General features: G+C 34.5%; 2 protein-coding genes and 2 long non-coding RNA genes across 5 annotated transcripts in view; 3 read left to right on the top strand and 1 right to left on the bottom strand.

The window, feature by feature from the left end:
* Nucleotides 1-107: 107 nt before the first annotated feature.
* On the top strand, nt 108-13,829 carry LOC116711105 (uncharacterized). 2 transcript variants are annotated; one of them, XM_032550483.1, is made up of 19 exons: nt 108-1,093; nt 1,235-1,261; nt 1,386-1,676; nt 1,819-2,100; nt 2,177-2,461; nt 2,668-2,727; nt 7,364-7,645; nt 7,722-8,006; nt 8,212-8,271; nt 8,357-8,443; nt 8,532-8,597; nt 9,100-9,147; nt 10,078-10,194; nt 11,792-11,810; nt 12,099-12,118; nt 12,211-12,251; nt 12,352-12,418; nt 12,717-12,757; nt 12,855-13,829. In XM_032550483.1, the coding sequence occupies exons 1-19, from the start codon at nt 1,060-1,062 to the stop codon at nt 12,945-12,947; spliced, it is 2,205 nt and encodes a 734-aa protein (XP_032406374.1). In that variant the 5' UTR covers nt 108-1,059; the 3' UTR covers nt 12,948-13,829. The 2 variants fall into 2 exon arrangements, with proteins under 2 accessions (XP_032406374.1, XP_032406375.1); XM_032550484.1 differs by lacking the exons at nt 108-1,093; nt 1,235-1,261; nt 1,386-1,676; ... (1 more) ...; nt 2,177-2,461; nt 2,668-2,727 and adding exons at nt 6,576-6,719; nt 6,863-6,889; nt 6,985-7,278.
* LOC116711107 (uncharacterized) lies at nt 4,064-5,827 on the top strand. The gene is made up of 3 exons (XR_004337164.1): nt 4,064-4,790; nt 4,900-4,938; nt 5,345-5,827. It is a non-coding gene; the product is annotated as an uncharacterized LOC116711107 (long non-coding RNA).
* Nucleotides 13,830-19,049: 5,220 nt separating the features above from the next.
* Nucleotides 19,050-19,876, top strand: LOC116711108 (uncharacterized). Its single transcript, XR_004337165.1, has 3 exons — nt 19,050-19,205; nt 19,598-19,638; nt 19,706-19,876. It is a non-coding gene; the product is annotated as an uncharacterized LOC116711108 (long non-coding RNA).
* A 257-nt stretch (nt 19,877-20,133) lies between these two features.
* The window catches only part of LOC116711104 (voltage-dependent calcium channel subunit alpha-2/delta-3-like), a 39,477-nt gene continuing 35,051 nt past the window's right edge, over nt 20,134-24,559 (bottom strand). The window contains exons 31-38 of the mRNA XM_032550482.1: nt 23,465-23,535; nt 23,299-23,374; nt 23,065-23,105; nt 22,926-22,981; nt 22,697-22,814; nt 22,482-22,594; nt 22,259-22,341; nt 20,134-20,950 (exon numbers count right to left, since the gene is read on the bottom strand). Of these exons, the coding sequence (XP_032406373.1) occupies nt 20,858-20,950; nt 22,259-22,341; nt 22,482-22,594; nt 22,697-22,814; nt 22,926-22,981; nt 23,065-23,105; nt 23,299-23,374; nt 23,465-23,535 (651 nt within the window). The 3' untranslated portion in view covers nt 20,134-20,857. The remainder of the gene's footprint in view (nt 20,951-22,258; nt 22,342-22,481; nt 22,595-22,696; nt 22,815-22,925; nt 22,982-23,064; nt 23,106-23,298; nt 23,375-23,464; nt 23,536-24,559) is intronic.

The raw sequence follows: 24,559 nt of genomic DNA, 5'->3' as shown, positions 1-24,559 counted from the left end.
TTGCTGAGTTTTTTTTATTTAGTTAGTCTTGATTAAACACTTTGTGTCCTTAGGTCTGATGAAAAATTGGCTGTGCTCTGCAGACTTTATTGTTCATTGCAGTTTGATCCTCTCTTGTTTTATGGATGAATCAAATAACACAGTGATGAACTAAAAGGTTCAGATGAATCCTGGTTATGTAGAAGATGACCAGCAGTCCAGATGGAATATTTTTATAATACAATTTAATCTACACCATGAATTTAAAGAACTTTAAAGGTAATTTGAAAACCAATATACAAGCCTCTTAATATTTTATATTTGACCTTAGAAAATGGAAATGTTCCTAAATAAAGGATTGATTGATTGAACACACAGACAGTGACAATGCTCAACATGGCTGCCAATGGCAACAATAATTATAAATACCAATATTAATTGTGACAATGCCGTTACAGAGAGTATATTATTTTAACAGGTGAGTTTTGAGTCTTAATCTGAACATCCTAAATTTATCTTTCATTTATTTCCTGAACAAGTAATCAGTTGCTTCTAAACTTTTGTTGGGGAATTTGTTCCCTGTGTATTAGCCTGCTACGCCCTTTGTAAAGCTACACTGTCAATCAGCAATAATTTGGGTTATTGGGAGAAAAAAAAACTGAGAAAAGCATAGTACATCTGCAAATTGTGTAAAAGGTTATTGTTTTTTGTGGTTTCTGAAGAGCAGATGGTCGACCGTGACATCTGCTGCCCTCTTCCTGAGTGTCGTGATAAAACTGCGGCCGGGTAAAACAGTTAAATCTAGTTGAAACGTTGCCAAAAGAAATAGAAATTAAACAAACATTGTTGCTCCACGTCCACTGACTCATACTGTACATGCACATGTGGCCAAGTGGTTCATGAATATCTCTAAACTTTCAGTTCTTCAGGCCAAACCACAATTGGATTGGTGTCTGGATTCTGGTCAGTAGGTGTGTCCACTTCAGATAATGCGGATTATTTTTCCCAAAACAACTTTTGAAACCTAATGTGGGTGAAGTTAAAACAGGAACCTGTCTGTGCCAGTGCAGTAGCATCATCATGGCTGTACAGCTGCTGTTCTTCATCCTCTTCAGTGAGTATAGGTTTCCTTATCCTGCAGTAAATTACTTTATTATTGAAATGATCCATATCACTTTGTCATCAAACAAGATAAATATTCTCACGTTTAAATCTTGTTGCTTCTTTGTCTCATTTTCAACATTTTATTTATCAGATTCCCTTTATGGGACCAAAGCTGAAGGTCAGTGTTAATATAAATTTTACTGTTGTGAAGAAGTTATTGTTTAATCAACTATTTTGAAAATCAACTTTCTTTGTTTGTTGGTGATAAAACCTGATATTAAAAACACCTTCTGAACTTTCAGCTCTTCCTCCACCGAACCTAACTGTGGATCGACTTGTGATGACAGAAACTGATTCAGTCACATTAAACTGTTCGGCTCCACCACATGTTTCTGTGTCTCGGTGTGATTTCTACATTCAAAACAAAGAAATGTCTTCAAACTCCTCCTGTGTGGAAACACTGACAGGATCTGAGATGCTCAGGATGTTAAGCAGAAGATCACCAGCTGATGTCAAAGTTAAATGTTTATACACTGTAAAGGATGGAGCTCTACAATCATCAGACAGTGCATCAACATTAATCACCATAAACAGTGAGTAGAAAGAGATTCAGCTTAATTTAATAGCGGATCTTATTCTGATCTGTGTTTTTGTTGATGAAGATTGTCGCAATATTGATTATAGCTTTGCTGGATATCCACCATGTGTATAACTTTACTGTGCTCATATTTTCAGATCTTCTTCCAGCCACACTGACAGTGAATCCTCTGGTGATCACAGAGTCAAACTCAGTCACTTTAAACTGTCAGCCTCCATCTTCTGTTCCTGTGTCTGATTGTTATTTCTACATTGGGAGAGAAAAAATACCACAAAGATTTTCTTGTCTGAAGACGATGACAGCAGCTGATCTCCTGTCTTTAACCAAACAAAGTTCACCAGCTAACATTGATGTAACATGTTTTTACCTGAAATCACATCCATCTCCAAAGAGTAACCTGCTGTCCATCATCATACAGCGTGAGTAAATACAGCTGTGATGAACTATTACAGATTACTGTGATATTAAACTATTTGATCTTGTTTATGTTTTTAGTTCCTCCACCTGAACTGACTGTGAATCCACAGCAGATCACAGAGACAGACTCAGTCACAGTGAACTGTGGGACTCCTTCATTTGTTTCTGTGGAGAATTGTTTTTTATATTTCATAAACTCAAAGATGTCCAGAAGCATTTCCTGTGAGCAAACACTGACAGGAAGTGAGCTCCTGACACATCGAACTTCACCTGCTGAGGTTGAACTAAAATGTTATTACATGGTGAAGCGTGGAGGAATGCATCAGTCTCCATATAGTAACACGTCTACAGTCTCCGTCCACAGTAAGTTAACTCTCTCTATGATCAATAACCTCTACATATAAAGTACTTGTTAGACTGTCAGTCATATGTTCTTAATATAATTTCAGCTTTATAAAGTTTTGTTTTTTGACACTTGACAGAAAACAAAGGTCATATAAGTTTGGCATCACACATTTTTATTTGTCACATACGTGTGAAAGGTCTAAATGTTTCCTTTGCCATTGCAGAAGTTCAGGAAACAGATTCAACCACATCTCAGAGAGTAACGACTGTCAGTGTGACTGCTGGTAATATCTGCTTTCTAACACCAATACAAGACATTATTAAACACATTTATTTATATTTACTATGTACTTTGACTTTATCCATCAGGTCAAACATTTAGGACAACAATAGAAACAGAAAGTCCATTTTCTCCTCCCCCATCATCAGTGAATCCTACATTATTTGCTGCAACAGGTCAGTCAAAACTGCAGAAACATCGTCAGCTTCAACCTTTGAACATGAAATTCATGAACAATTTTTTGTTTTTCTTTGTTTTCTTCAGATCCAAGTGGAAGGACCACAGTCAACACAGTTTCTCCTTTGTCAACGTCACCATCAGAGGCAACAGGTCATTTTATACACTTGGATCATTTTATGAAAATGTTTCATAATTTTGATACTTTTTTCTTTTGAAAACATTAACATGTAAAAGCTGCTGTATGCAAACACTTTACCTGATTTTACATTAGATTTAGCTTCTCTTTGTGAGTTAAGATTTTCTAAAATTCTTCCCAGTGCTAAAACCTGAAATATTAAACACTGAATTATTATGAAAATATTTTATTACTTTCTCTGGAGAAGTTGACATACATAATTTATTATTCAATATATATGCCTTTTGAACTATATTACTTGAGTTGAATGGTTTGGGTTTTCATTCCTCCAGACAGAACTGACATAAGTGAGTCAGATTTATTCACACGCCCTTTGACCCCCACCCAGAAAGACTTGACAACATCCCAGACCGTCGTCCCAGCTTTCCCAGTGTCCACTGGTAGGATCTGCCTCTGAACAACAGCTTTAAAACTTATTACATCAGGATGTAACAACTTTATTTGTATAAATTTAAAAGTCATCTTTTTATCAATAGTTGGAAACAAATCAATTATTTGAGCTTTACAATGAGTACTATAAAAATAAACAGTTCACGTCCTAAAAGAAACAATGCATATTTAAAACATACAGTACAACTTTTGTGTCCAGTAATATTTAAATATTACTTGATTATAAAGATGTGATTATTTATACAATAAGTGCTGAACGTGTTTCATCTCTTCATGCAGTGATGATGATCTGGAGGTTCATTGCAGTAGGAATTACATCTTTAATCCTGTTTGGATTGACTCTAAAATGTTGTATAAGCAGGATGGGTAAGAATGGAAATATAGCTCTATAGAGCACTAACTGTTGTTCAATTTAAATACCTTTTTAAATACAAGTTTCATCTACATTTACTTAAATATTAACTACATTTAACAAATTCTTTGGCATAGTTCTTTTACAGAGAAAGTTCACCAAAAAATAATATTTATTTGTCTTTTTCTTCTAGAGAAATGTTTTTCGAAAAGGTAAGAAAATGAGATTTTCTAAATATTGTTGCGTAAATGTTGGCTGCTTTTTGAAAATCTCAGTAATTGTTATGGTATATATTGTCTTGGATATGGACATATGAAGTCCTGTTTATGTCCAGCAGCATAATCAATGTTAACTGCATAACTGAAGAAGGTTAAAAATCAACAATCACACTATTAAAATATCAGTCAAAGGTTTTCTGTGTGCCTCTGCTTCTACTTTAAATAGTTAATAATGGCTCCCTACAGAAAGGCTAGAGCTTCTTAGTGCAATTCTTTCATCTTCTGTAATTTTAGTTGTTAAAGAAAAATCTTGGACTATCAAAAGTTGATTTTTACAGACGACCCTGTGCAAGAAAACACTGAACAAATATGGTTTGGTGTGCAATAGTTGTGAGAAGAAAGATTCCTCTGTTGAAAATAAATATGAACGTACAGCTTAGGTTAGCAAGGCTACATCTGACTGAACCAAAGTAAAAATGTTGAGCTTATTGCCAATGTGGCTTGTTTTTTTTTAAAAAAACCAACTAAATTCAGATTATTATTAGCATAAAACCTCATAACAAGTGTCAAGCCTGGTTGTGGAGAAATAGTGTTTGGGTTTGTTCTGTTGTTTGTTTTTGTAGATTTCACGTTAGATTCAAATAATTTTCAGACATTTTTATGTCCATTTCATTAAAAACACAACAAATTAATTCTTGTCTGTTGCCACAGATCAAAAGCTGAAGTTTCAGGTAAAGAAAACTAAAAGTTTGCTGCTCATCAACAATAAATTGTGTTTTGATGCCTTTACCAGACAGCAGCACTATTAATGTGTGATTTTTCCTTTTGGTCATTTTCCAGTGGAGCAGATCCAGATGTCTAGTTTGAACAACAGAGATGGTTTGTTAAATATCTGCTTCTGCTAAAATGATGAATCTCAGAGTTATTCTGTCTCAGTGGAGACTGTCCTGCTGCTTCTTTCAATCATCTTATTAAAACATTTACAGGCAGGAAGTGATGATCCTGCAGCGCTGCTACCTGCAGCTGTAACTCTGAGTCTGTCTCTGTGAATGAAGTGTAATGATTACTGATTGGTGATTTGGCCACTTGATGGCGCTGTTCTGTTGAATAAGGTTGAAACATGTTTCTGTAGAAACTGACATATTTGCAAATGTACAAAGAATCACATGTTTTGCTAAGTATAAACGTACAAATCTTAAAGTTTAACAATATCAGCTTAATATGTCGCGCACTGTAAAAACAAAACTGAACAAGAGTTTTACAAAATGTTTCTTTGTTTTCACAGAGTGACGACTGAACAGAAGAGCCTCGTCCAACTAAACCGTAGTTATTGTTTTATCTTGTGTAATTTGCAAATCTGTGTTTTTAAATGAATGTCCCTTTGAGAATGCCACAACAGCATTTTAATAACAAAGCTGGTTGAATTTACTCCATAGCATAAACCATGATTTTATATGTTTTAATTCAAAATATTTATAAATATCTGTTAAAAATGCCATGTTGAATTAAATGTAATTTGCTCAAAAATGATAATAAAAAATGTACAAACCAACACAAAGAGGAGAACGACTTCAAATTTAGTGTGTAACGTCTTTATTTTATGAATGTATTTTATAATTACATTTATGACCCATTTCTACTGCTGGATATGTTGATAATAAATAAATAACTAAAAAATAATCATTTTCATTTTAGTTTTTTGACTTGAAAGAGTAACTCACCATTATATATGATGTGTTTTATTTTATCTATATTTGTTTTTGCTCCATTATTCTAAGGTATATATTAGCTTTTTAAATGATTACTTACTTTGTTGAGTTTAATGCTTCTAAATCATGTTATCAGTTTCAAATATTGTTCTATATAAATACATTTTAAGTTTGTTTTTATTCTGCTGTGTTTTATTCATGTTTGGCCTTTTTACAGGAACATCAGCGTTTGGTTTATAGAGGAACTGAACCTTTGATTACCTCATCTAGTCTTTACATGCAATCAAGTGAGCAACTGCAGAACAAAGAAAGTGTTTGGAAAAGATTTAGGAAATATGTTTTATTTAAATTTAATCTGGAGCTGGAAATTTAACACCACCTCTGCATGTTTGAGGCTCATATGAAGCAAGCAGACAATATGCTATTGTGAGGAGGGCAATATATAATAAAATATCAACATGTTACTGAGACCATCTGTCTTTACCCAGTTCACATGGAGGCTGGTTCATATAAGACTGAATAGTTTAATTGATATATGATTGTATTTTTAATATTTTTAGATTTGTGATCAGAAACCTGTCTGTGAGGACTTTTAATAGGAAATGAAAACGACGATTTAAGCCACAAAACTTTATGTACTGAACTTCTAAAGTGACTCCATGCAGGCGATCCAGAACCGAAGCTTCGAAGTTTAACTAAACATATGAAGTGTCAGTAAAATGATGATGATAGTGAAATGGTCTGTTCATGTTGTGGGTTTAGCTGATGTAAAATACTGATGAACGTTTTATTCTGTGGTTGTGTGTTCCTGTGGTCAGTAGGAGGGTCCTCTACTGATCATGTGGTTTGTTTTAGCGACGACTTTTGAAACCAAATGTAGGTGATAGTGACAGTAGGAAGACATTCACTGCTTCATCATGGCTTTACAGCTGCTGATCTTCATCCCCCTCTGTAAGTTTAGTTTATTTTCATTGATTTTATGTTCTATTCTTTAATATAAACTCTGAGTTTTTATTTTTTGCTACAATGGTAATAAATTGTACTTTCCAGTGAGAAAAGACACAAATGTTGTTTCTTTGTCTCATTTTCTACAGATTTGACTCATGAAACAAAAGCTGAAGGTTAGATTCAGTTAAATATCTTTGTTGTAAATAAAATGTTTCTTTCCTGATTTATTAATTAAAGTTGATATTAAAAACAACTTTTGAACTTTCAGCTCTTCCTCAACCGAACCTAACTGTGGATCGACTTGTGATGACAGAAACTGATTCAGTCACATTAAACTGTTCGGCTCCACCACATGTTTCTGTGTCTCGGTGTGATTTCTACATTGAAAACAATAAGAAGTTTTCAGACTCCTGTGTGAAAACACTGACAGGATCTGAGATGCTGAAGATGTCAAGCAGAAGATCACCAGCTGATGTCAAAGTTAAATGTTTCTACGTTAAAAACAATGATGCTCTCGATGCCACATCATCAGACAGTGAATCAACAACCATCACCATAAACAGTGAGTCATCAGGTTATCAAAGATGGTAGCAACATTGATTTTAAACATAATTCCTCCTTTATTTGCTTTTTGTTCATATTTTCAGATCTTCTTCCAGCCACACTGACAGTGAATCCTCTGGTGATCACAGAGTCAAACTCAGTCACTTTAAACTGTCAGCCTCCATCTTCTGTTCCTGTGTCTGATTGTTATTTCTACATTGGGAGAGAAAAAATACCACAAAGATTTTCTTGTCTGAAGACGATGACAGCAGCTGATCTCCTGTCTTTAACCAAACAAAGTTCACCAGCTAACATTGATGTAACATGTTATTACCTGAAATCACATCCATCTCCAAAGAGTAACCTGCTCTCCATCATCATACAGCGTGAGTAAATACAGCTGTGATGAACTATTACAGATTACTGTGATATTAAACTATTTGATCTTGTTTATGTTTTTAGTTCCTCCACCTGAACTGACTGTGAATCCACAGCAGATCACAGAGACAGACTCAGTCACAGTGAACTGTGGGACTCCTTCATCTGTTTCTGTGGAGAATTGTTTTTTATATTTCATAAACTCAAAGATGTCCAAAAGCATTTCCTGTGAGCAAACACTGACAGGAAGTGAGCTCCTGACACATCGAACTTCACCTGCTGAGGTTGAACTAAAATGTTATTACATGGTGAAGCGTGGAGGAATGCATCAGTCTCCATATAGTAACACGTCTACAGTCTCCGTCCACAGTAAGTTAACTCTCTCTATGATCAATAACCTCTACATATAAAGTACTTGTTAGACTGTCAATCATATGTTCTTAATATAATTTCAGCTTTATAAAGTTTTGTTTTCTGACCCTTGACAGAAAACAAAGGTCATATAAGTTTGGCATCACACATTTTATTTGTCACATACGTGTGAAAGGTCTAAATGTTTCCTTTGCCATTGCAGAAGTTCAGGAAACAGATTCAACCACATCTCAGAGAGTAACGACTGTCAGTGTGACTGCTGGTAATATCTGCTTTCTAACACCAATACCAGACATTATTAAACACATTTAATTATATTTACTATGTACTTTGACTTTATCCATCAGGTCAAACATTTAGGACAACAATAGAAACAGAAAGTCCATTTTCTCCTCCCCCATCATCAGTGAATCCTACATTATTTGCTACATCAGGTCAGTCAAAACTTCAGAAACATCGTCAGCTTCAACCTTTGAACATGAAATTCATGAACAATTTTTTGTTTTTCTTTGTTTTCTCCAGATCCAAGTGGAAGGACCACAGTCAACACAGTTTCTCCTTTGTCAACGTCACCATCAGAGGCAACAGGTCATTTTATGCACTTGGATCATTTTATAAAAATTTTAAATGATTTTGTTCCTTTTTTGTCTTTTGAAAACATTAACATGTAAAAGCTGCTGTATGCAAACACTTGCTCCAGCCTTCACAGGAATATAGCAGAGAAAAAGTATTTTTTTCCCTTATAGATTTTTTGTTTTATGCTTTTCTGTCACATAAAAGTGTTTAGATCATCATACAAATTTTAATATCATATATAGATATTTGAAACCAGATTTTTATGTAGACTTTTAAATAACAAAACTATATTACATTAGATTAACTTCTTATTGTGAAGTAGGATTTTCTGAAATACTTCCAAGTGCTAGATGCTAAAAAATAAAAACTGTATTACTATAAAAATGTTTTATTACTTTTTCCAGAGGAGCTTGCGAACATAATTTAATATTTGACAGAATTACTTTTTAAACTGTATTGCTTAAATGATTGATCAAGGCTTTGTCAGATCTAAATGTTTCATTTTTCATTGCAGTTGTTGAGAATAAGGACTGGACCTTCACAGCTTTCCCTGCAACCACTGGTACGATCTGCCTCTGAACAACAGTTTTTCTTAATGGGAGCTTTACTTTTTGGTTTTTGCATATGTTATGATCTGGAAAAGCTCTTTCTTCAAGGTTTATTCTGTTTTTGGTTTTCTGTCAAACCTAATTGAGATCATGAAAGAAAGTTTTTTCTATCACACAGCAGTTACTGAAACCAGATGTTTGCATACATTATGAAAAGACATTTTTCTCCTCACTGTCTGGTATTAAATCATGCTGATCTTTTCCTGTTAAGATTTTCAAATTATTTTGGCAGAAGGATGAGACAGTAGGAAGTCAGAGGTTTTCTTGCATTAGTACTTGATAGAACTGAACTTACACTAAATTAATTTTGTGAAACATTACTGGTTTCCTTCCACAAACTTCCTGCAACAGTTTGTTGTATTTTTGGCCTATTACTCCTAACTACGGTATCTAATCTCTTTGCAAAAGCAATTACATACAAGTTAAATGAGTGAAATAATTTTTTAATATGATTTTTAGCTCAAGGAAATGGCAGAGAATTGCTGTCGAGTTAGATTAGTTTCAGATTACTTGATTCCTGGCCACTAAATACAATAAAATGTTAAATGTGTATTGTTTTTCTTTTCTCCTTTATGATACAAAGTCATGCACGATTCCTTCTGTTTTCAGGTTGACATCAGTGCTGCTTTTAATGAAGGAAATTTTGTATTCGCTTAATGCCACATGCAGAGCAGCAACAATTACTAATAAGATCAGTATGTTGCTAACAATAACTTCTTTCTACAAATTATGCTTTTTGTATTTTGAACTACCTCAGGTTGACATAATATATTTTACGTTGTGCTTCCAGATGAAGCTTGGTGTACTAAAATGTCATGTCTGTAATGTTTTGTTTTGACCATTAAGGAAGTGAAACTGATTCACTGTGGTTTTTGTTTCCCCAGCAGCAGATCAGAAACTTTCTGTCAAAACTAAATGGATGTTTGTAGCTGTACCTGGTTCTGGAGTAGTTGTGGGAGTAGTTTTACTTGTGGGACTTCTCTGTTCCAGATGGAGAAGTGGTGAGTAGAGTCGCCTGACAACATGAAAGTGTTTCTGTAGCTTTAAACTTCCCACCCATTTCAGTACCTTACATCATTCAGTTACATATTTGACACTCAGTTTGTACCCATCATGGACATAAATGTCATATTAGTTCAAGGTGCTTATAAAGAATTATATGTCAAACAACAAATTTGACTGTTCAAGCTTTATTATTTTGCGGATTTTATCTAATCCTCACAAAGTCAAAACTATACATACTGTAACACTTTCCTTTGGGAAGGCCTGACCAAGATGTTAGATTGTTTCTTGATGTATATTTATTCTTTTTTATAAAAAATAGTAGAGGTAATTGAAATTGGTTGATTTTTGTGGTGCATGCATTTAAACACAGTCCACACATTTCTAGAGCGATCAAGCTTACCTAAAGCCTAATGTTACCCCGACAGCAGCTTTGATGTGTTGATTAAAGGGGAAGTTTATGAATTTGTAGCTTTTTTTTCCCTCCATCTAAGTTATGCATCCACTTTAGCACGATAACGCCTCTATCATATTACAGTTGGCTTGGAAAGCTCAGGACTGGAAGCCTAAGCTCAACGTCTCCTAATATACTTCTTGTCATTATGGACACAAAGCTCACTACTCCTCTAATCAGAAACTCTTTTTCCCAGAAGGTATTTGGTTTGTCACAGCTGCACGTCTCAGTTGAGCTTTGAGTTTTGTAGCAGAGACATGTTTCTTGGTTGGTGCTTTTCTAGTAAATAGCTCTTAAAAACTGTCTTTATCGTGAGACCTTAATGGTCACGAGATTTTAGCTAAGGATAGGATTCTCCCTGAGTGGTTTTTAATTGTTCCTGACATTTGCTTTCATTAAAGAGGGAAAATTTGGTCCAGAAACATAAACACATGTTGGTGTTTTAATAAGGCAATGATTCAGTCCAAAACTGTTTTTGAAGGTTTAAGGATAGTCCTGCTAAGCCTTGACCTTCATCCTACTAAAGATGTTTTAGCTTTGTTTGAAAATCTTGAAAATAACAAGTTTAAATTAACTCCACTATTTCTGATAAAAAAGAGAGACATAAATCAGACAGAATTATGTGAGAAGCTTATTCAATGCTATGAACTGTGTGGAACATAAATATCAGTTTATGTTCATGTTTATATTTAAACTGCTACGTAAAATTTTTACCTCTAGTTGATTTAAACATATGTAAAATATGTTTAAATGTTTGCGTATCATTCTTGATTTTATAATTCACTGAACTTGCTTAGTTTTCACTCTAACCTGGAAAAAAGCAGTTAAAAAAGTAAAAATCCTTAAAAAATATGACATCTATGCCCATGATGATATAAATTTCTGGTTATAGCATCCAGGTGATTGAGATCAGTGTCAGATTTTACATTTTTTTGTTTAATTCTTTCCAATATTACATTTTTATGTGCTTTAAAACAGCGCTGTAACATTTTAATAAAGTAATAGTTCAGGTCATGTCAATTTATTAAGATCTTTTATTTTCCGTCTAGAGTAAAGACACATCATAAAAGTACTTCTTTTCACACATATCATGTGTTGACTGTGTTTTCAATTCTTCTTTTCACCTTCACTTTTCTTGTCAGATAAAAACACTTACCGGAGGTAAGGTATTTTTCTTCTCATTTTAACTGGAATCAGGTTGATCTGTTAGATAAAAAGGTTTATCTTATTTGATTAAGATTTAGCAGTTCACTACAGGGAGCTTTATTGCTCTATTTAACCGTGAAATAAATTAGTGCTGTAATATTTCCACTGTGGATTTTGCTCAGGATGAAAACTATCTAATAGAGAAACTATACATTTAAAAAGTGTGATTACACAAATGCAACATGTTATAAGTTGTGCAAAATATTAATTTGTTTTATCGCATCATGTTGATTTTTATTCCAGATCACGAGTCAGAAATAATGGTAATGTAAATATCCATTAATCTGGTTTTACAACATGTGTTTACATATTCTGCATTTATAGTTTACATGCTTTTTTTTCATTTTTGTTCCAGATAACTTTATAGGAATGAGGAATGTTACTAATGGAGGACTGGTAACTTTTTGTAAAATGTGTACATCATGCAGTCTAAAGGAAAAGAGAAGTTCATTTATTTTAACTCTATGTTCTTTCTTTTCATTCACTTATATAAAAGTTACCTGTTGGGAATGAAGATGGCTACCACACAGTCACGTTCGTTAATGCAGACGACTCTGCAACCGGTGAGCTGCTTGTTAATCTATTAGTTGATGTTCAGTTTGTTATTAGCTTTTGGAAGAAAAACCTCAGAAATGTTACCATTATTTGATGAGTTTGTAGTTGCAAAATTGGGATTTAACATGCAAAAGTTGATCGTGAGATTACGTTGTTTACTTAATTATTTTGCACATTTTCAGTATCAGGCATACTAATAATCAAAGTACCTAAAAAGCAGAAGTGAGACGTGTTTTAAAACTGAGAAATGACGTGAATACATGAGGCAACATAACTAATGCACTTAATTTGATCATGTTTTCCCAGAATCCGTTGCGATAAACACACAGAACTCTCAAAATGAAAATGTAAGTAAGATGCAACAGTTTTCCAGAAGTGAACATGTTTACTCTAAAAACAAAGAATGTAAAAAAATAAATTATGTTTATTTTCTTCTTTATCCAGCATGATGTTTACCACGTTTACGCCACCATCCCTGACGAACCAGAAGAAGCTACCGTAGAGAAGCAGCTGTACTACACCCTACAAGCTCACTGAAAAACAGCTTCTGTTTAAAGATGCGTTAAAAATTTCCACTAAATGTACAGCTATAGATTATGTTTTTATAGATATTTTTTATTATTATCATTTCATTATTGTCTGTCCTCTCCTTTCTGGATTATATTTACTTTTCATTACGCAGTGTTGTGAAAAAGCGTTTTATCCGTTCTTCAGCTGTTTTCCTTTTGTGACAAAATTAAATGTTTAAAAATGTTACAATTTTATGTATTTTTTTTTTTATTTTTGTTTTGGGGGAGTATGTCTATGTCAGTCTTGCACACCTGGAGACTAAAGGTTTTTCTCAAGATTAAATTAAGAACATCTGGAAACTTAAAATTATTCCACAGAATCTCATTTAAATTTAAGTCTAAACTTTAACTAGGACATTTTAAACAGCAGCTCCATTGCAGTTCTGCTTGTGTGGTTTTGGTTGTCCAGTATTAAGCCTCATGCCCTTTAGCAGGTTTTCTGCCAGTGTTGTTTTGTATTTGCCTCCATAAAAAGCAGCTTCCCTCTTCTGAATAAAACCATCCTCACAGCCTGATGCTGCTTCTTCCATCTGTCAGTTAGTTGGTTTTCTGGGTCATGTGCAATGTTTGTTTTCTGTGAAATTATTTAGGGGTCTCTTCAGGTGTTTTGTTAACTGTGAACGTTTGTATCATTGTCCTTTCATTTTGCAATTTTGAGCCACTTTGTTATGGTCGAAATCTATGGAAACAGATTTGTGCCAATAATACCACACACAATGTTTTACTTCTGAAATGCTTCTTTTGTTTCCCTAATTTTAGTTTTCATCCTGTCAGACTAAAGGTCAGCATCTTTGTTGACTTATTGTCATTTTCTTGATATACTAAAATAAATTGCTAAATGTTTTTGACACTGGATGTTAATTTTCTCTCCACTTCAATCTGTTGAAGTTCAGGGAGACGTTTTTATTTTGTTTTGAACTTTTCCTTTTTTTTTTTTTTTTGATATTTGACTCGCCATGTGGAGATAATTTCAGTCAAACATGATGTATTCTTACACTAAAATAATCTATGGTGCCTCTAAATTCTAATATTTTACAATTACATAATTGAATGTACTAAACAATATTTTTACCCTTACAAGATCCTAATTTTGATTGAATACAATGTGAGATAACCATCAACAAATGACATTTTGCTCTTTATCATGACAAATATTATCTGGAATTATCATATTCAGAATCAGAAAAGCCGAAATGAAAACTTAACCCACCACAAATATACTGACTAAACTGAATTACACAGTTTTGCCAGAGGGTGGCAGTGTTGGTGATTTATTGTTTTAATTCACTTGAAGAAGGAAAAGAGAGAATCATACCAACTGATATAAACAACCTGAAGAGGAAAAAAGAGAGAGAACTTCTTTTTAAATTGATCTGGAAAGTTATCCATCCATCCATTGATTTCTCCTTGTTTAAGTTTACCATTAGTATTTTACATTATTTTTGATGCAATGCACAGATATTATGGGAATTGTTTGAAATTGCAATTTATTGAGCCTGTTTTAGTTGTTTGCAGTTCAGAATGTTTTCCTCCTCTGTTACAAAGTCTGGTTATGAATTGTAACTTGAACAACATTAAATAAGACAATAGAAACTCATCTGCTCATGTTGCACAGTTGTTAGTTTCCGCTGAGGTCAGCAGCACCTGAATGTGGGAGACTTTTATAGAATGAACTGTCAGCTTTATGTGGGTTCTCAAATGCTGTTAACATATTTTGACGTTTGATGTGGTTTTTCTGTTTAGAGCAATGAAGTGTGTGAAACAAACATGTGACCCTCACAGTCTCATCTCTGCTCACTGGTGTTTGAAGAACTTTTCTCCATCATGGCAAAAAGCGAGTTTTTCATCATCCTTATCTGTAAGTTGTCGTTTATGTTCTGTTATCAGTCTAGATTTGGAAAATGTATATATTCTGAATTTCTTTACACTTAAACATTTTGCTGAACTTTTATTTTAATCTTCCCAGTAGGTTCCATTCATGGGTTCTGGACTGAAGGTCAGAGATAAAAAAAAACCCCATAAATGATCAAAGTCACATGACATTATTTCCTTTTTATATTTGATTTAATGTTTCATCTTTCAGGTTTTCCTCCACTTAAGCTAACAGCGAGTCGGTCAGAGATCATAGAGACAGCCTCAGTTACTCTGACCTGTGAGGGTCATCGTAGTTCACGCTGTTTTTTATACACTAAAAGTGGAAGAACGCATCAGGACTTCTCATGTAACCAGACGTTTACTGGAACTGAGCTGCTGCAGATGGCAAAATGTTCTCCACCCGCTAATATTGCATTGAGTTGCTGCATCCCGGATCGGTCTGAATCATGTTCTCATTACAGTGACTTGCTGTCCGTCAACATCCAAAGTGAGTAACTTTACCTTTGAATTTTCTGACCAGGGGTTACTTTTGCTGTGCTAAGTCAAGTTACTTGATATAATTAAAATTAGCAAACAATGCCAGATTTAATGTTCAGGCCATTTTGACAAAATATGTCTGGTATTGATTTTCCAGATTCATTCTCTATTATCATAATAATTTATAGTTTGCCATTTTAGAACCACAAACTTTCATATGTATTTATTTTATTGTGATTTTTTAAATAGCCCAGGCTATATAGTGAGTAATTGAAAAGTGAAAATTATATATATATAATATAATTATATATAAAATATATAATTTAACCAATAAATCTTAAAACTCCTGGTTGCTTAATACAACATGTCACCTGAACTATTGGTTCAAGCCTCTAGATCACTTTTATGGCTGTAAAAGCTCCGGTCCCTGCAGATTACTTCTGCTGCATTGATAGGAAGCCACCTGTGAAACAAGTCCAGTGTTATTTGTGTAATCTGACTTCACTGTTACTTAGATTATAACAAAGCCACAGCTGCACTCAAGCCTCACATTACCAAGTTCAATGCAAACACTTGACTGCAGTGAACCAAGATGGATGCCAGAGTTTAGAGACGTTTTAGAGATGTTTCCTTTTTTTAATTTGCAGCTCTTCCTGCACCTGAATTTACCATGAATCCAGCAGTGATCACAGAAACGGACACTGTCTCACTGACCTGTGTGGCTCCTTCCTCTGTTTCCGTCTCTACGTGTTATTTATACATTCTGGTTGAATCAAGAGGATTTCAGAGAAACAGTTCCTGTCATCAGACGCTTAGAGGAACTGAACTGCTGGAAATGGTAAACATGGCAAATCGAAGACTTCCTGCTGACGTTAAAGTGAACTGTCAGTACATGGCTGAGCCCGGACAGGTGCTTTCTGAATATGGGAATCCATCATCCATCCTCATTCAAGGTAAGACACCATCTGCTGATCATTGATTATTGTATCCCAACATAATGATACTACAAAAATATATTCTGCTGTAATTATTTGTTTCAGATAAACCAGAGAAAAAAAAATATTTTACAACCTTCAATCCCAGCAGAACTTCAGCTGGACCCACAAGCAGAACTTCAGCTGGACCCACAAGCAGATCAGGTGTCCCACTTTCACCTCTCCTCTCCTTTCATGCTCTTATGAATAATTATATATTTTATTTTTTTAATTACTTTATTGTATTAAATCTAGAAATATAATAAAAGTAAATAATATCCTCGTTCATGTGATGTTTTTTTATCTCCTTTTAGAACCAAACAATAATCCGACTGACCGCTTTACTGTAGATAAAGTCTCTGACAAAACAAGTTCATCTGCACCATTGCCGGGTAAATATGTGTTCACATAAACTTCAGAACATGAACTGAAACTTTACCAGTTTATTAAATTGGGTTTGAATTAAATTTTAACGTCAGTCAATTTTCTTCCCTTTTTACTTTTATGTTATCTTTTTGCATAAACATTGTAACTAAGACTGTTGTAATAGAATATTCTAGTGATCGAGTACTCTATCGATTATTGCTACGATTAATCGAGTAATCGGAAAAATCGGTGTCTTTTGCTTCGAACTGCCCACCAGTTCAGGAGAAAGTCTGTCGTACTCCAAGCATGGCGCCAGTCAATTCAAGAATTTTTATTGGTCCCCAAAAAATTATAGAAACACAGAAAATTGGACGTTATGCTGCTTCTAGCACTTAGTAACAACTCATAGGCGGAAGTGAGCGCATGCTGTACATGCTGTACGTATTTTGTCTAGTTTGACTTATTTTGACTGTGTATCTCTTCAACAGATTGGATGTGGATTCTGAAAATATCGTTTGTGGCTTTGACTGGTTTAGGATCAGTCCTCGGCATTATTTTGCTGGTTTTTACATTTGTGATCCGCCAGAGAGCTGGTGAGAAAATATTTCTTTTACATCATACCTACAGGTTTGCTTGGATACACAATACACCATTTTCAGTTTTTATGTTAAGCTAATTTTCATGTAGAGACACAATTTCAACCAAAAATCCAGAAATTACAGATTAAATAAAATGTAAGTCGATGCCACTAATGTGAAAAGTATGTTTTTCACTTCTTAGCCAGAATTTTGCATCCCACAGATGATAACTCATAAATCAGTAAATTAATTACAGATACTTCTGATCTTAACTTTTCATGTAAAGAATTAGCTTCCTCCTCTTCATCCTCTCCATCAACATGGAGTGGACCAGAGAACTGTGGACAAGATACTAAATCTCCTCAAGGCTGAAAATAGCACAATAATCAGAAAAATATCTGGTGACCACGTAACCACTGTCAGTAGGATTGTTCACTAAACAGAAGAAATCATTAGTCTTCCTCTGCCTGGACCTTAATGCATGTTTCCTCATCATGGGGCAAAAAGTGACGGATCAGGTCCAAACTAAACCAGAGGATCTGGTGAGACAATATTTAAAGACGAGACAATGCCACGTAATGAATTGAAGATACGCAGTCCACTGTTACAGGACATGTACAGGTTGGTCTCTGATGCTGAGTGTGATCTATCATGACCACATGTTGCGTGGCAGCATCATGCTGTGGGACACATTTTCTGATAAGTGTACAGGACAATTTCAGAACAGTGAGAGACCAAAGAGCATCACAGTGTGTTTCATCAAATCCTGGATGATTATTCAGATTTCTGAAGACTGGTCATGGACTGGTCTTTAACTCAAGTCTTAGAGAAAATGTTTGATTTGGGCTGAGATCGAGTTGCCAAGCAAATTTAGAGATTTTCTGTGAAACCTGTAAATCTGGTGACCAACTACAGAAAATGTCTCATCCCTCTGATTGTTGAAAAAAGTTTCTGCATCAAGTTCCATGTCCTTTTTTGCTATAATTTAAGAACAAGTAAATTACAATCTCTTTTCATAGGGAAAAAATAAGCATTTTATATCTCTGACTCAACATGTTATGTTTGCAGATAATGAGTAAGTTTTAATATTTGTGTTCTTGTTTTATGCTTTGTAGATGACCAAAAGGACACAAGAGAACCAGGAAAAGTGGTAATTAAATAACGTTATATTATCCAAATGAAATATATGTATATATACTTGAGAGTATCAGAAAATGGCCACACCAAAAATATCCTCTGTTCTGGTGTCCAAATCATTCAGTTTTAGACTCAGCTGTTCAAAGAGCATCATTCAAGACTTTTTGGTTTTTGTTCTGGACTTCCATGTTTCAAATGTTTCCTCAGGCAACTCAATAAAAGCTTCTAAAAACTAAATATATTAGCTGAAAACATGGCAAAGCTTCTTAAAGTGCTGAGTAATCATGTATTCATCAAGTGCACCTGCTACAAAAAACACATGTGATTTTAGCCAATTTAAGTCAGAATAAATGTGGGGGTCACCTAATGGATTACACAACAGAAGTTATATATTTTTTTCTTACCTGTTGATGAAAAAAAATAACATTTCCATTTTTTTGTTTGATTTAATCCAGATTTAATTTTAAAGTATTGTTTAAATTTCTATTTAAAACACACCAGAGCTAAAATTGTTGAAAAACACACAGCCTACAACAGCATATAGTATTTTTTTTCCAAATGAGTGTATTGTCATCTGTTAGTTAAAATATTTCACCTCATGGTTATTCAGCAGCTGCATTCCTATGAGCTGAGTTAACCTGTATGCTCGCCATAATTTCCCTTGTCCATTAATACAGAACCAGAGACTTCTTGTGTGTGCAGTTTCCTCTTCATATATTTATTACTAACTATTCTATTTTCTTTCAATTAATAAAAAGGTACCTTCAAGTAATTTTGAACCTTACCTGATAACCCACATAGTGGATTCTTCTTGTGATGGTGAGATGTTTTTTTTTTACTTTGTTTTTCCAAAAGTGGGATGTAAAGCATATTTTTCTGCATCACCCTCAGTAGTTATTGGCACTTCTGGTAAATATCTAAAAAAGCCCAGTTTTAATAGGAGTACAAAAAAATCCCACATGGGTATATAGATGGCTTTATTTGGTTATAATATTTGTAATCACCTTACAAATATGATTACTGCAATAATGTTTTAAGACTTTTTAAACATCCTACATAACCAGGGGAGCCAATATGGCGGGTGATTATCATTTTTATTTTATTGGTTTTGCTAAAAAAAATGCAACATAATTAAATCAAATGCAATATTTTTCTTTTGCAAATAGTCGATATTTAAAAAACTTCCTTAAAAATATTTATTTTTGTTACAGACCTGGAAATGCAAATCATGCAAGGGACCAAAAATGATGATGTAAGTCTGACTCAGCAGATTATCTGCAGTTCATCCTCAAGCTGATGCTTTTATTTTCTCCTTGCAGCCTGACAACCTTTACCACATTTACTCCACCATCCCTGGTTAGCCTGAGGGTCCAAACTAGATGTCCCATGATGATTTGTTGAAACAAAAGGTTTTTTTTCTACCTATTATAAGAGAACAAACTAACAAAAACTTTTCCTTCTAAGGTCATATTTTTAAAGTGTATAATTTAGAGCTGGTGTTTCATCCTCCAAGCTTGCATTTTTTTCTTTTTTGGGGTTAGATTATAGTTGATGCATTTATGCTAAATTAATTGAAGTTAAATTTTCCTCCATCTTGTAATTCTTGTTCAACTGTAATGTCTTGTTTAGTTTTTATACCTGCACCACCATGTTTGTTTTCCTTTCTCTGTTGAATCTGTTATAATTCAGTTTATTTTTGCCTTTTAAAAACCTGATGCCATGCACAAAGAGGAAGCAGCACAATGTGTAAAGAAGGAAAATATTTCTTTAGGTTTATTAATCTCTTTTCTTAGACACATGGTTAAGATTACATGGACGTTACAACAAATTATGGCTGAATATATAAATGTAACATTCTTCAACACACTGCATCTTCATCATGCATATTAACTTCTCTCACTTTAATTGAAGAGAAACTGGCAGAACCGTTCAAATAACATTTTTATTTACTGTCTTTTATAAATAATCTATTTTTTTAAAGTAGATATTTTATTAGAAAAGCAACTCAAATATTCAGGGAAATAAAACAATTGCACATTAAATTATTTTCTCTGATTTATAGCCAAAAACTTATTCTTTCCATAGCTCACAAAAGTGCATTTTACATTCCTTTATTTTTTTTCCTCACGACAATGAAACACACATAATATCTTCTTTTGCACAGACTTTGACAAATTTGGCATTTTCCCCTCCCATTAATTCAGCACACATTCAGAACAAGACAAACGTTCAGTGCAGTGATATGCAATGAGGAGAGCAAACTCGCCAAGCACACACTCTTATTGTTCACATTATGTTGTGTTTTCTGCAGTAATGGATGTGAGCCTCAGAGCTATTGATAAAGACCTAATAGAGTCTTAGTAGAGTAATGTCTGCTGCAGAGGTGAGCGAAGTCGTTTCTGATCAGTCATGTTCTCTAAGTGTTTCTAAGCCTCTTCTGGTGGAGTTTGCTTCAGACCTGCAGCTCATGGTCACCTGCTGACGGTCGCTGCAATCAGGGTCAGCAGATTTACAGCCAGGCAGCTGGAGAGGCGACCGGCTGAGCCGCACTCCATGGCATTTTCCTGCAGAAGACACACACTGCTGTTACACCTGAGTGTGTTAACATAATGTTAAACAGTTTGATGTGTTGTATCTGGTTTCAGAGGTTTCAATGATGCAAACAGTCTGAAATAAAGTAAGTCAGAACAAGATAAACAACATTTCATTGGATTTTTTTGTAATTTTTTTAAATGGAAGAAAGAAATCGTATGTGGATGTCTAATTTAAATAAAAATAAAACTGGGAGGATCCCACCCTTTTTGCTGCAGTTACAGCCGCAGGTCTTTTGAGAGTATTTGTCTTACTTTTTCAAAGCTGAAATCTGTCATTGCTTAAAAGGTAATTCTCAGAGTGGATGGAAAAAAATCTGTGAAGAACAATTTAGGTTGCACTAAATTGTTCTTCACAGACAATTTAGCCTCTCTTTTCATCAACTCTGTTTGCCACCACATTATGCTGCCACCACCATGTTTTACCATGAAGGAAAATGTGTTTAGGTGATAAGCTTCTACCATGAAGTGTTTACATCTGGACCAAACAGTTAAATGATATTTTCATCAGAGAAAAGACCTTCAAGATGTTGCTGTTCTTCACACGTGACCCACTGCAAATGGCTAAAAACACTTATCACTGGGTTACAAACAGAATATCTTTTGTCTATGTTTATCAACTGGATTAGGATTATTTTGCACCACTAAATCCAAAAATGCTAATTTTTACAATCAGATCAGGTTGTTATTCTAATTTGATTTAGAGAAATTTGATCTTCTGACTTTTTGTGACGTTATCAGTTCATTCCCGTTAATATTTTTCATCCAAGAAAACGTTTTAGAAAAAAAAAAAGTTTTCTAACATAATGTATATAATAAATGCTACAAACTTCTATTTCTGTAAATTGAATAGTAAACACTTGTAGGAGCAAGTACATGTAAATTGAACATTACGTCTTCATTGTGCCAAATTCTCCGTCTCTTTTCTGTCCTGATGGATTCTCTCCTCCTGATCATCACTCATTGATCCCAGATTCTCAGGAAACTGATCCAGATGTGAAAACAAGTCATGCATTTGATGCTCATGTTGCATCCATAGTTCAAAAAGTTGACCTGATTGAGCAAAACCAACATCATGTTTGGATTCAACACATCAAAATTACCCTAAAACAGTTGGAAAACAAATTTTTGACTGTTGACCAGTGTTTTGAGTTTTCCGAATTTACTATGATGGTAATTTAATGGTCGTTTGCTGCCAAATTACTTTGAATAAGAGTCAAGTAAACATTTTGCTTTGTTTGTTCATCATGTTGACTTTGTGGACAGGAACATTTCTCCTACCTCAGGGTGGAAAGGATGACATGACTCGGGCTTTTTCCTGTCCTTCTGCAGCTTTAGTCTGTCACATTTTAGTGACTCGTTGTGTTCAAAGAAGTCAAGGATAGAAATGACTGAACAGTTCATTAAAGCTCACATTAAAAGCTTCAAATAATTTATTAACTCCAATACAAATCCTATAACCAGCATCTAACAATGCTTAAAGCAGCAGATCTATAAAGGATATACTTGATCTCGATGGGATCCATTGTTACAGGATCAAAGGTGCCGCAGTCGCACTTGTTGTCAACTACAACCATGAACAGGTTGCTGCTGGGAATCTGCTGTATGACAAAAGAACTGCATCCAACACACAAACTAGAATTAAAATTGTTACAGTGAAAAGTTGAAATCATTTGAAGATTCAGTGACGAGCTTCTTGACGCGAGTCTAAATCGGTACCTAACACAACCACCGCAGTCAACGTTGCCTGTTGTCTCCTTAATGGTGCGTTCGGAAACGAAGGCTGGGTATTCTGTGTCGCAAGGCACCATCATGGTTTTACCCTGAGGCCTCTGAGCTGTTCAGGAAAACACATATTTAGGTCCACCACAAAGTTTCCACAAAAAGAAAAGAGGTTTTTCTTTCTCACGCTGTGGCTCATCTTTATAGACAACGATAAGATGGTTACCTTTGGCTGAGAGGTCGACGTTCCACCAGCTGTACAGGTTGAATTCTAGCAGGAAACTAAGAAAACAACAGAAAATGTAAACTTGCGTCCTTTGTGACAATTATAAAAAGTGAACTACTATATATTTAAAAGTTATTACATGACAAGTTCTGTCAGGAGCCACTTAACCATTGAGAAAGGCTGAAAGAAAAGAAAAGGAGGAAGAAAACATTTCATACTTGTCACAGTTCAACGGTGCACAGACAGTAATAACCTCTAACATACAAACATCTCTGGTATTTCTGAATATTTTAACCATAGAGAATATTACTGCAACAGTCTGCAGAGTTCTGGTCTTCTTCTATTTACAGATTGGTGTTTCTCAAACACTCACATCTGATAAAGTGCGTGCGCTGTCGCTGCTCCCGGCGTACTCTCTGCAAAGCGCTTGGTAATCATAGAGGTTGATTCTGCAACACAAGCACAACAGCAGAGGTTGTAATGCACTTAATTAAGACCTGGAGTGAAAACAGAGACAGAAATCAATTAGTGTGTTTGACCTTTTAAAGGAGCCCATTTGGAGAAGTTTGCTCATGACAGCGCCCTCCACCTCTCCAAAGAAAAGCCCTGTCTGAGAGAGGAAAATGGTTACTTACATTACTGGAAATCTTACAGGAATAGCATAAAAAAATAATATTCAAAATAGTACATGTGTAAAAATTATCTATCTACTAACTTAGCATATTCAGACACTAAAATCTTTTGCTGATTCTTCAGCTCAGACTCAGTTAACTTGGGTGAGAAATGTAAAAATTGTCATTTTTAAGCCCTTAAATAGATGAGAAATGTAAAAATGGCCATTTTTAAGCCCTTAAATAGATCTGTGATTGAATATTGGTCACTTTGCTGCAGCTCCCACATGGCTTCTTATAACTTTCTTTGAACAATGGCTTTTTATTTGCTACTCTTGCATAAAGTCCAGATTTTTGGATGCAGGACTAAAAGTTTTCAACAGATTCTCCCACCTGAGCTGTGGATCTTTGCAGCTCATCCAGAGTTACTGTAAGCGGCAAAGATGGTTCTTTGATTCATGCTCCTTTTTCCTACCTGAAGCTTGGGTAGCAGGTAAAGTCTTGCTAGATTTGCAGTTGTAACATACTGATTTTGTTTTTGACAGTTTTCAGAACTCTGAATATCGATATAAAAGAAGATCCTATAAACATCTCTATTATCTCTGCAGCATTTGTTGGTCTTCATGATGCTGGTTGTTCACTAATCCTGACTAACAAACCTCTGAGGCCTTCACACAACATTTGGGTTTACAGTGAGATTAAATGACACACAGATGGACTCCATCTACCAATTAGTTGGTTTTATTTGGGGATGTCAAATAAAAATGGTGCGAATTCTCAGATTTTTACTTTAAATAAATAATTCTTCTTTGACTTACATTTTTGTAAATTGCCTTGAGATTACATTCGTTGTGAATTGGCGACATTAAATAAACTGAATTCAATTGAATTGAATTGTTAAAGAGATAAAAGTTTTAATCCCTGAAGAACAGAGTAACCTTGCAGCTAAACGCTCATTTGGATTTATCTCTCAGGATATTATTAATATACATATTTTTTAGATTTTGGGACTCATGCAGCTGC

The sequence above is a fragment of the Xiphophorus hellerii genome, chromosome 20 (assembly GCF_003331165.1).
Source record: "Xiphophorus hellerii strain 12219 chromosome 20, Xiphophorus_hellerii-4.1, whole genome shotgun sequence".
Classification (NCBI taxonomy): Eukaryota; Metazoa; Chordata; class Actinopteri; order Cyprinodontiformes; family Poeciliidae; genus Xiphophorus; species Xiphophorus hellerii.
The sequence above is the reverse complement of the archived record's forward strand: the minus strand, read 5'-3'. Positions and strand labels throughout refer to the sequence as shown.